General features: G+C 41.6%; 1 protein-coding gene across 9 annotated transcripts in view; it reads left to right on the top strand.

Annotated features, from left to right (window-relative positions):
• Window positions 1-11,121, top strand: part of LRRC49 (leucine rich repeat containing 49) — a 167,028-nt gene extending 155,907 nt beyond the window's left edge. For all 9 annotated transcript variants that reach the window (XM_037047154.1, XM_037047156.1, XM_037047153.1 and 6 more), the window contains 2 exons: window positions 1,483-1,636; window positions 10,429-11,121. In XM_037047154.1, coding sequence (XP_036903049.1) covers window positions 1,483-1,636; window positions 10,429-10,632 — 358 coding nt within the window. In that variant the 3' untranslated portion in view covers window positions 10,633-11,121. The remainder of the gene's footprint in view (window positions 1-1,482; window positions 1,637-10,428) is intronic.
• Window positions 11,122-12,778: the final 1,657 nt, after the last annotated feature.

Below are 12,778 nucleotides of genomic sequence, written 5' to 3'. Positions count from 1 at the left end.
TCACCCTAGTAAGTACAAAGTAAAATGAGTTATGTAAAAAAGTGATGTAAGTGTATGCTTACATTGCTCTTGTAATTAAAAATCAAAATAAATGCAGATAAAAGGCCTATGTTACTTTTCTCATTGTAGAAGTGAGAGTAGTGTGCCACCTTGATTAGGTATATTGTGATGTACATAACAATTTTTATATGTTCGTTAAAGTTACTGATTTTTAGTGACATGGATAAAGTTACTATATAACATTAAGTGAAAGTGGTATACAAAACTGGATGTTTAGGATGATCTTAACTTTTTAAAAGAATTTATAGAAAAAGCCTAGAAAGAAGTATGTCAAATTTGAACAATGTTGTAGATTTATATATATTTATGAGCTATATAGATTTGAACGACATTTATTTCTTTATGCTTGTTAAAATTTGTATTACTGACCCTGGCTGACGTAGCTCAGTGGATTGAGCACAGGCCTGTGAACCACACGATTGCAGTTCAATTCCTAGTCAGGGCACATGCCTGGGTTGCAGGCCAGTTCCCAGCAGGGGACTCACGAGAAGCAACCATACATTGATATTTCTCTCCTTCTCTCCTTCCCTTCCCCTCTAAAGATAAATAAATAAAATCTTTATAAAAATTTTGTATTACTTACAATTTCTAAAATGATTGAGTTATACTTTTAAATTGGAAAAAGGAAGACAGTTTAAAAGAAGAGTGCCTCTTCTCCCGATCTAAAGTTCGTGGTAAAGTAGTAATAATATTCATTCGTAGGCACTCTGAGCGGTGGAAACCAGAAAGCTGCTTTTGTGGACGATGAGTTGCAGTCCTCTGTAATTTTAGGCTTATGGGGTGTAAGTGATACAAAGAGCATTGTTTATATTCTTCTTTATAATCAAATGAGGCTTCTGTGTTATTATTTTCCTCCTACTAGAATCTAACCCTGATATGCTAACAGTTGGAAGTGCTTTTATTGATTTTTAGAGAGAAGGAAGAGAAGAGGAAAGGAGAGAAAGAGAAACATTGATGTGTTGTTTCACTTACATGCATTCATTGGTTGATTCTTACATGTGTCCTGACTGGGAATCGAACCCAAAACCTGGTGGGTGAGGATGACACTCCAACCAACCAAGCTACCCAGCCAGGGCCGTCTACCACATCTTTAATTAGGTTGTTTGGTGCTCTGTGATTACTTAATTTTTGTATTGTTTTTAAAGGTAGAGTTTTTTCTTTCACTTTAGTAATGCATGAGACATTTATATTGATGTTTGGTAGCTGTGAAATGGGAATCTGATTTGAATAGCCTAATTAAGTAGAAAGAGTGAGGTACTAAACTGAGCACAAGTAGATATTAAAATCAAACTCATGAAACAAATATTCAAAAGAATGTATGTTCTAAAAACTCTAACAAAAATGGATTCCCTCTAACAAAAAATGGATACATGTTAATAAATATGTTAAGTAACTCTAAATCTCTTTATTATCTTTGTGTAGGAAGAAGCAATTCCGGTATCTGCAAGAAACCAAGGGGAAGAAACCTGGTGTTGTCAATGAAGAAAATAACGATAGCAAAAGACTTGTAGGAGAAAACACAAACCGTGCTGTGTTAAATTACACCACAAGAGACTTTTATAACGAAAAGCTAGAGGTAAAACTACCGTTGGTTTTTGGAATCTAGTGCCCGGATATATCCCACATGGCCTATGACTTGGCAGTTGTGCATTTTTTTCCTTAATCGGTGAACCTTTTAACTGATTAACCTTTTCTTTGTTGTTCTGGAGTGTTAGCCAGCCTTAAATATGCAAAGGTGAGGACAGTAGGCACCAAGGCATTAGGAAGAAGTAAAGCCATGACTCCAATATCTTCACTTCAGCAGAAAAAATATCTGCAGAAGAAATATATGTGCCAAAAATCTAGACCAAGGTAGGACCAAAGATCCTAATCTCTCTAACATGAGAAAAGGGATATAGGTTTGGGGGAGTACTTAACTAGCCCATGGCAGACTGGCTGGGGACACATTTCTGTTCTCCTCACTTGAGTCCTGGATGTTTTAATTCACTTCCTCATATTCTGCACCATTAACTTCTGTATTCTTAATCATGTAACATAATTTTGACCTGTTAATGTTTCCACTGTAGCTACTTAGCCAAGGTGTTCAGAGGTCATTGGGTGGAAGTCAGTGTTAAGGTGCTGCATGAGCCACCAAGAAGAAAAGCTGTTTCTGCCTTGATGGAGCGCATAGAAAGCTGAAGAAACAACTCATCTGACAAAAGAATGTTAGATTGTGCAGGACATTTTGAGGGAACTAAAGGACAAAAGAATAAGACAGAGATGAGATGGTGTTGATTGAGCACCTGTGGCTGATGGGCAAAGCGCTGTATATAGATATGGATGTGTGTATATATAGGTATGTGAATATATATCCATCATAGATATAAAATTCAGACTGCAACAGGCCAGTAGTTTTCGATTTTTTTAAACAGAGTGGGGTTGTTCATTCAAACCATAGCGTAGCTGAGAACTCAGTACGTCAAAACCAAGCAGCACAGCAGAGCTGCTCTTGTTGGAGAGAAAAGTAGGGCTTCGGGGCTTCACTGGGTCTTCTGCTCTGTTCCTTCCCCTCACCTCACCCCAGTCCCCAGGTGTCTCTTTGGAACCAACAGGGCTTTGGGGATTACAGCTCAAAAATCACTTGAAAACTCCGTGTACGTAGCAATATTTTTATAGCATACTAAAGGAGATCCAAATTCTGCTTTCAATTCTGGTGCAGGAAAGGTCCCTGCTTCATGATGTAGCTGTGTACCATTGGACAACTCCACTTACGGAGAACTCGTTACCCAAATTAAATGGATAACTTTCACTTAATGGTTCTAGTACTGCTTTTCGTCAAAACTAGAACGAGTTTCTTTCTTAAAAAACTCTGCACATAGTTGAAGTCAGGTAATCTGCTGTCTCATCTTAATTCTCTCTAAATTTATACCCTTTCACTCATGCAAAAATCATATATAGTAAGCATCTCTCACACATAATACTTGGGCTCTGAGAAGTTCCTGCCCTCATCCTCATGGATCTTACATTCTAGTGGAGGAGACAGGCATGTACGGGGGTGATTACAAATCAGTTTGTCAAGGGAGTAGAGGAGGGGTAGCTAACCCAGGTCAAGGAAGGCCTTCTAGAGAAGAAACTTTCTGACATAAGTCTTTGGGGATCAAATAACTGCATGACAAGGGAGAAGGCAGTTCTGGCACATAGCACAGTGTAAATAAAAGGCAGAGAAGTATAAAAAAGACAGGGAGAAGGCGAGGAGCTCCGTGCGGGTCAGTGTTGCTGAAGCACGGAGACTGAGGTGCAGACAGAGTTAAAAGATGAGACGGGAAGGTAGTGAGAGGACTGTGAGAAGAGACTGAACGTAATCCTTGGGCCATTAGGGGCTTCCTGACTCTGTCACGAGAGGAAAATGAAAGCCCCGCTGGCGGGATTGCGAGTCCTTCTCTTTCAGAAGGCAGGTGCTTCTATGAGTCAAAAAATACAATTTCAAAAGAAGGCATTTAGAAAAAATGTCAAAGAGCTGCATTCAAACAAGAAAAGTTTCATAGAGGTGTCTACCGACTCTTTAAGGAACTGACAAGTCCAGTGATTTTTAAGTTGTTCAAAAGTACTGAGTAAGAAAGAAAACTTTTACATCTTTTCAAGGTTGACAGCATGACATTGATTTAAAATGTCATGTCAGGATTGCACATAAAAAGAAAAGCCAGACCAGATACCTAAGAATATTAGTGATACAAAGCCCTTTTAAAATGTTACCCATTGGAATACGGCAGAACACTAAATGAGTAATAAACATTCCAACCAAGTGCAGTTTATTCTAAGAATGTAAGGAAGATTCAGTATTAAGAAATTAATAGACCTACCTGAAGTGAAAACTTGTGATTATTTCTATAGATGCTGAAAGGGCATTTCACTTAGTGGGACACCCATTCTCAGTTTTCTTTAGCTACATGAAAAGGACAACTAGAAACTGGGGAGTAGACAATATGCACGGCTGGGAGGCCCTGGGAGCATTGGCCTTAGTGGTGGCAGAGTTCCGACTTAGGTGGGTGGCCCCCGTGGTTCCCAGGCCCCAGGATTCACGTTCTTGAATCATGTCCTCCCCTAAGTGCGGGTAAAACCTGTGTCTTGCTGCCAACCAGCGGAATATAACAGGGGTAAGGGAATTTTGCTGATAGAATTAAGATCCCTAATTAGTTGACTTTGAGTTAATAAAAATGGAGATTATCCTGGGTGAACCTGACTTCATCAGGCAAGTTTTTTAAACAAGGATTCAAGATTTCCTACTGAGAGGGTTTCCTTCCCACCAAAAGTGGGAAGCCACCGCCTTTGGAGACAGTGACAAGAGAAAGAGAGAACTATGAAGAGCTTCTAGAGAGCAGCTCCCTACTGACAGCCAGCGAGAAAGTGGGACCTCAGTTCCACAACTGCAAGGAAGGGAATTCCGCCAACCACCTCTTGAGCTGAGAAGAGGACTCCGGGCTTCAGAAAAGAGCACAGCCTGGCTAACACCTTGTGGAGCCCTGAGCAGAGCATTGAGCTCAGCCAAGCCTGGGCTGTGCATGGAAACAGTGAGATAACAGGTGTGTGTGGTTCTAAGCACCAAGTTTGGGGGGATTTGCGCAGAGCAATAAAACACCGATGCGTCACTGCAGTCAGTGCAGGACAAGGACGCCTGATACCACTGTCATTATTTATCAAAGCAAATGGCACAACTGGACAAGAGAAAGAGCTCATTGGTGACGTTAAAGAAGGGAGTGAACTTAGTGTTTGCAGCTCATGTTGTTGAATAACGGGGAATCCCAAGAGAAGTAATTGAGAAACTATAAAAAGCTATAAGAAAATTCAGGAATGGACCAAAAGTCAACAGCTTTCCTATATATAACTAACAACCAGAACAAATATAATGGAGGAAATACCCAGCTCACAGAAGCAACACAAAAAAATAAAATACCTAGTGAGAAAATAATAGGTATGCAAGAGCTATATGAATGGAGACAACTGTATTCGAACATCAGTTAAAAAGTAAAATTCACAAAGCACAGAAAAGATTTATGCAAATGGAAAAACTACCATGTTTTAGATAAGAATTGAAAGTGAAATGTTAGTTTTTCCTAAGTTAATTTGAAAATTTAATGATCCTAATAAAAATACAAAAAATTTTCACTGAGGTATTTTTTATTATTATTATTATTTTTAAGATTTTATTTATTTATATTTAGAGGGGAAGAGAAGGAGAGAAGTATCAATGTATGGTTGCCTCTCGTGAGTCCCCTGCTGGGAACTGACCTGCAACCCAGGCATGTGCCCTGACTGGGAATCAAACCACGATCATGTGGTTCACAGGCCCACACTCAATCCACTGAGCTACACCAGCCAGGGCTCACTGAGGTATTTTTTGAACAAGTTGATCCTACAGTACATGTGGGAAACGAACAGCCATAAAGACTCTGAAAAAGAAAACCAGCGCTGCCAGATATTACGGCATAGTGCACAGTCTTCTCAGTTCAGACAGGACGGGTATGAGGAGGTGGCCTAATAGAGTAGAATGGAAAGTCAGCTGTGCCTCTGGGCACAAGAGAATTTATTATATGATAAAAATAACTTCAAACCTTAGGTGGACTACCTGGTAAGTGATTTGAGAATGACTAGGGAACTGAGAAAAGGCAGTATTCAATCATTTTATCTTACACCAGCATAAATTCCAAATGCATCAGAGACTTTAAAGCTTCTGATGAAAGCATGAATTTTCTACAAGAAACTGTGGAGAATTGATGTGTAGCATTAGGAGGAGAAAGACCTTCAGGGAAGTAAATTAAGCAAAGACAAATAACAAACAAAAAAGAGTTTGCAGTAACCTCCTTAAATTATAAAGAGCTTTTCCGAAAGAAGTCAGTAATTCAATCTAGGTTGTATTAGTTATTCAAAAACTTATTTTAAATGATATACCATTTACTACAGTAACAAACATTATAGGCATGAATAATAAAATAGGTACAAGTCCTTCATGGAGGGCTCAATAAAATTGTGAAAATTTTCTTCACATTGAAGAAATACTAAATAGATATTAATGTTCATGGACAGAAACTTTCTACATGATACAGATGTCAGTTCTTCCTCAACCCATCTATAAATGTGAGGCAGTTTTAATCAAATTAAATATGAGCGTTGTTTGTGGAACTTCACCATTTGATCATAGATGTTATCTGACAGAGCAAAGGTTTTTTTTTTAGAGTTATCTGACAGACCCAAAATACACAGGAGTAAAAGTGGGAGAGCTTGCCTTACCAGACAGCGAGTAGTGAGTATCACCGTGAAGCACAGCAACAAAGGCAGTGCGGAATGGACACGGAGACCCAGGCGCCAAGCAGAGGGCCAGATCCCCGCCCTCTGAGGGTGGGGAGCTGTGCACATAGCAGGTGTTGCGGACTCTGTAGACAGACCCTACATGATAAACGGTACTGACGAAACCCTGCTTTATACCCTCCAGCAAAAATTAACTCCAGAGTAAACAAAAATCCAAGTACGAAAAGCAAAATTTTAAAGTTCTCATTTAATAAAAAAAGTATGACCTTGGTTGGGTAGGCTGTGATTTTCTAACATGCCAGGGGTACAGCCTAGAAAGGAAAAAATTGATCAAGTAGGCAACCAAGGTCATTGGTTTGTTATTTTTTTATCAGGAGTAGTTTCAGTGGAGTCACACAAGCAGAGTCTCTAAAGTGGTTTGAGCAGGAATAAGCAAGAAGTAACGACAGGGACTGTTGACTCCTGTTCTGAGAAATACCATAGAAAAAAGAGTGAACCTGAAGTCACGTAACGCTTTGCAGAGAACCTTAGGCCACTGAAAGGCTTGGTTTGGACTGGCACCCCTGATTCTGCCACTTGCTACCTGACAGACCTCGCCCTGGTCCCTGAATCACTCTCTCGTCCGAGGAGCCAGCATTCCTTCACTTACACCATGTTCCCCCGCCCCCCACTTGAAAAATACTTAAATCTCTGCAGCACAAAGTGCTCAGTCTCTCGGGCCTGTCCATCCTGTATTGTTGGGCAACGCATCGAAGTGAGTTTCTCACAAACCAGTGTAGGTAGGCCCTTTCATATACATAGGACATGTACAATTATACACATGACATGTACAATTCCGTTGCTCAGTAATTGTCCGTCCAGTCTCCTGATTCATTCTAAAAAAGATTTTCGATGGCTATAGAATCAGAGAACTGAAAGGGACTTCGGAACCCAATCCTGCTCTTAGATGGGGAAAACTGGAAACACAGGCGAACTCCTCAGGCCCCCGTGGGAAGTCACGCACCGGGCGGCCTGCAGAACGCAGACCTACGGAGTCCGGACCATGGACGCACCCGCGGTGTGTGCTGCTGCTTTCGGAAGTCTGCTGTGTCGCCCCCTTGTACAAGGGCTCTCTTCTCTGGACACTGTGTTTGCTGCTAAATATCTCTTCTTTACCGTTTAATTCTTTTAAGTTAGCTTTTCATAGGCTTAGGCCCTCTCTCCAGATAGATTGCAAGTTCCTAAAGGACTAGTTCAGAGTTGTCCCTAGGCAAGTGGTAGTACATGATGTCTAATCCCGAGCAAGTCTCTCAACTTCTATTGTCCTCAGTTTCCCATTTATAAAATGGAGATATGGATTAAATCCCATAATCATTATAGTTAAAATCACTTTACAACAAATCCCACCACTGCCTTACTTTTCTCCCCTAACCGTCTTCATGACAACAAAAATTAGTTCAATGAAATGACATAACCGGTTAGAGTTCATCTCACCAGGATTGTACTTGTAAAACACTTGCTTCATGATCCACATAGGTATATTGTAGGGCAGAAAAGCATCTGAAAGCATTTTGGAATGAGGAGAGCTTTATTCAAAGAGCACCAACAGTTGCTTAGGGGTCAGGGCACGAGAGGCGTGTCTGAGGCGCCCCTTCCCAGGGCCGTTCTGGGCAGGCAGAGCGGGCTGGGCTGGTAGCCACCCGACCGGCGTCGGAAAGTGCTGCAGAGACGCGGGGTCCCTGGCTCAGAGGAGAGGAGAAATAAAGAAGTAACAGCGCTTTGAAATGCAGTTACTGAGTTAACTGCTATTATAGCAGGCGCGTTTCTGTGTCAACGTGTTTATGAAGAAGTGATGGAAGAAACTAAAGCTGGAAATTTTAAATTACCAAAAAGTGCACTATGCCAATTATGAAGAGTTTATTTCTACTTGTACTATGTATAAATTATTTTATAAGTATGTCATTTGAAACTTCTTTATATATTTGTTATACCTATATTATAATAACATTTTCGTCTTACTGCTAGAACTTTATCTTTCTTAATTCATGTTTTTAAGAAACGTATAAATCTGCATTCACTAAAGGGGCTCTGTGCCTTGTACTTACATAACTGCATCGCTCCCTGTGAAATGTTGCATGTTTTAGTTACTGGTCTCTCCTCTTCCTTCCTGGTAGTTCCCGTGGGGACCAGACGTCCCAAGTGTCGAAAGGCAGCAGCTGAATGCTGCCCTCACCAACAAGCTGACTTAGTGCAGGCGGCTGAGTCCCAGACTCCGTCTCCGGGTTGGAGAGGCTGGGTTAGTCAGAGATCAGCCAGCTGGAACCATTTGTTATTTGTCACGCGTCAAAATCCGTGCAGGCCTTCATGGCAGGTCACCCAGTGGCCTGTCATCTGTAGCACGTGAGCCGAGTCGAATCAGCACGGTGGGCCTTGCACAAGGGGTGGTTATTTAGGAAAACCTTACGTGTCATAAGGAAGTTTCCAGAATATGCCTCTATTAGGGAAAGTTAGTGACAATTGATATAAACATCGTTAATTTACAGTAATTGCTCGAGAATGTAAAATATATTTTATTGTTTTACAAATTATTAAAATTTGGAAAAGGAAAAGAAATCGAAGAAAAGGAAAACTTTGTGGTCTCACAAGACGAAGACTGTCTTAGTGACACTCTCGTATATGTTGTCTGTGTATACACTTTCTGACTTTTTTGGTGGGAACTTCAAACATACAGCAGAGTTTACAGAATTTTACACTGGACACCCGTATACCCAAACCCAGGTCCCACTGTTAACCTTGTTCTTGCTTGGCCACGTCTCTCTCCATCTACCCTGTCCTCTATTAAAAATCCACCTTATTTTTAAAAACATGTTTAAAGTTATTGCAGATATTAGCATGCTTCTCGCTAAATAGTTCAGTATGCATATGATTAATTAGAGTTCAGTATCTCCTATAGTTTCTTCTTTTGAGGTAAAATTTACACACAACAAAATACAAACCTTGGGTGTATAATTGTAAGTTTTGAGAAATACATACACTAATATCACCCAACCTCTGTCAAATTTCATTTGTATTTTTCCTGTTATCACAAATATTGATAAGTGTAATTGTAATGGCAATATGTGTTGATATTTTAAATTTAACTCTTTAATTCATCTTGAAATTATTTTGGCATTTTGAGTTGGAGGCTTCAGGGGGTCCTTTTCAAGTCGTTACACCTGTTGCCGTGTGGACATTTGTTCTTTCCTTCTCCATTGATGTGGACTCATTCTGATTTATTAATTTCGGTGATTCTGATTTATCTGATCTGTTTCATTGAATTTTCCATATATATTGCCTTTCCATCACCATGCCTTTATTCTCCCCAAAAGTATTGATTTCCTAAATTAATGTTGAATTCTTGCATTAAACAAAGTGACTTTGTTTCAGCCTCTGGGATGAAAGTGGAGCCCAGTGCCTGAATCCCCTGGGGTTCAAAACTCCCACTGTTGTGTTTTGGACTGAGATTTTTAATTGTAGGTGGAGAGGGAACACTTTGTCTCAAAGGCCGGCATCTGGATCCCAGGCTTGTGTATATTTCCTCCTCTTCCCTGTATACTTTTCCCAACTTGTTTCGAATGGTACAAGCAAGTAATGCACACTACCTGCTTTCCTAGAGCGCAGAGTGAATTTAGAGTATGGCTGTTTGAAACATGTCTGTGGATGTTGACTGACCTCGTACGCACTGTTGTTGGCATCAGTACTCTGAGTCATTCGCCACTAGAAGCCACGTGTCTGTGCATTCAGCTCACTCACTGAGGGAGTGAGCCACCTGGACTGAGGAACGTGACCTCCTACCAGGGAGAAGCAGCATGACAATCCAGTGACTCCAAGAGAGGAACACAGTTCCTCACAGCGTTGTCCAGTGGCGGTGGGCGTCGGCTGGGGCGCCAGGGCTCCCTGTGGCCGTCTCTTCTCAGGCACACCTCTGTGAGCAGGCTGTTCGGGAAAGTGTCCCTGCTCTGGTGATGGGGTCAGGACAGATGATTTCAAGGTTCTCTGGTTCAGCTAGGTGTTGTGTTGGCTTTAGGAATAACTGTGATTCAGTGCCAATTTTTCTTTTTTTAACAGGAAACAAAGGAAAAAAAGAAATTCTGCAACATGTATATAGAGGACCTTGTAAAGGAGGCCACAGAAATCAACACGAAAAATGAGGCTTTGCAGAAGCTCTGGCCACAGATGTTCATCGAGCTTGTTAGGGATGCAGTCATAGAGACTCGCAAGAAGAACTCCTACATGAAGCTTTGCCTGCAGCAGATAACTGACCAGAAATAGAAATGGCTTATAGTCATTTAATGGCTCATAGTCACAGTTGATTTCAACAGTTTTCTGTTTTTGAAGGATGAAAATACGTAAGTTAAACATGCTGAGACAACAATACTGGCCTGCAAACAGGGACATAGCAAATCATTACCACCTACTGTTCTCACAGTGAAAGGTTAGGAAGGAAAGGAGGAAAGTGAGAAGCAGACTCGTCTTCTGCACATGGTGACCAAACAGCCCGAGGGGACCCAGCAGGGTTCACAGTTGCCGTGCACTTGGGATGGCACTGCGCCTTCTGCTTCTGCTTGGAACGGCGTCGCCGCCACGGCCCCAAGCACGCAGCATTCGCTCATGGTTGAGCCTGGGTTGCTTCTGCCTTCTTTCAACCGATAGTTTCCAGTTATTTGCTTTTTTAAGTTATGTCATGATTTCAAAGCCAAAACATGTTATTTTGTATAAGTTTATTATTAAATGTATTAATAAATAAGTAAACAAAAAGTGTGTTTGTCTCCTGGCAGTAAAATGAATTGTCATTTTACTGTATGTTCCTCTTTAGCCAGGTAGGAACCCCTCTTTATTTATCCAGGGAGAGGTGCACACCCTCAAGACACCACCAAGAGCCTGAGGGTCACTGTGGGCAGAAAATATGGGAATGAGTCCAACCTGGGGCAGGAAGAAATGCATTGTCTTAAGAGACCCTTAGTGAATGTAAAACGCAGTTACAAATCAGTATCAGCTTCTCTGAAAGGTGTTTCCTTCTGTTGTTAGGTGTTCTGGGGCTCTTTGTTTAAGCAGATGTGTGTACCTGTACCTCAAAAGTAGTAGGGATTTATGGGTGAAAGTTTCTAATTTTTCTAATTTCATTTAAAGATCAAACAGATAAATAGCAGGGGTGTGTCTTAGCTCATGCTGTTCAGGAGGTTGGTTGGAGTGCGTCACCATAGCTGGAGATGATGCAAAAGTCTTATAGGTCAGTAAATAGGGCTTCAGTTTGCTTGGATTTTAGTTAGTAACTCTTCACTGGCAGCAGGACCGCCAAGATATGAGAAAATGAGAATGAAATAGAACAAAGAAGCCATACAGAAATGCTCGGAAGGAAGCAAGGCGAGCTGCTTCCACAGTTCTAAGCAAGGCCCCACGACGGCCAGAGCTCTCAACCATCCCCCCAGAAGCAGCGCTCAGGTTTACGAAGGAGGCTCACGTTGGGGACCGTAGCCCATTAGGTCGCGCTGTCCTAGGCTTGCATCTCGCACTTGACTGCCTCCTTGGCAGCCTGCGGCCCATCTGAACCTCAGTTTCCCCTTAACAGTGCCTATCTCGTAAGATGGTTGTGAGGATCAAGCGAGATTAATGCATTTAATGCATTTAATATAATGCCTGGCACACAGTGAACACCCAATAAATGCAGCTGCTATTCTTCCAGATACAAGTGTTGGCCCACAGAATTAGTGCCCCAGGACAGGAAGAGGGATTAGTGTTTCTTTTTTTTTTTTAAGATTTTATTTATTTATCTTTAGAGGGGAAGGGAAAGAGAGAAGGAGAGAAATATCAACGTATGGTTGCCTCTCGTGAGTCTCCTGCTGGGAGCTGGCCTGCAACCCAGGCATGTGCCCTGACTGGGAATCGGACCATGATCATGTGGTTCGCAGGCCCGTGCTCAATCCACTGAGCTACACCAGCCAGGGCCTGAATTAGTGTTTCTTAATGATCCTTCAGTCTTTCTAAATTGAAACATGGACCATTTTTGTCTGATTAGTTAAGGGTGACAATGTTACCATAGGTAGGTAACTAGTTATTAATAAAGAAAGCAAAGGGAATTAGACATTGAGCTTAATAAACCTGGGAGTTGAAGCCTACTTGCTCAGCCAGGAAGCTGTGGCCTTTGCAGACTCATTCACACACTGCAGGGGACCACCACCAAAGAGACTTCCTTCATCTTCGGAGCAGAGGACATCCCAGGAGAACTGCTTGTCCTCTTATACTGGATTGTTGGGGGGCCCAGGGGGAGGGGCTTGACCATAGAGGCCTGTCGGTCTAACTAGGGAGTGAACCTATCAAAAGCCTGTGAAAGTTTGGGAGATTGGTGAGTTATTTAGAAAGAGCTGTTTATAACCCCAGGGGAACAAAGAAGCAGACCGCATGGGTTCCAAAGGACTAA

The sequence above is a fragment of the Sturnira hondurensis genome, unplaced genomic scaffold (genome assembly GCF_014824575.4).
Source record: "Sturnira hondurensis isolate 20B ecotype Veracruz unplaced genomic scaffold, ASM1482457v3 Scaffold0005329, whole genome shotgun sequence".
Classification (NCBI taxonomy): domain Eukaryota; kingdom Metazoa; phylum Chordata; class Mammalia; order Chiroptera; family Phyllostomidae; genus Sturnira; species Sturnira hondurensis.
The sequence above is the reverse complement of the archived record's forward strand: the minus strand, read 5'-3'. Positions and strand labels throughout refer to the sequence as shown.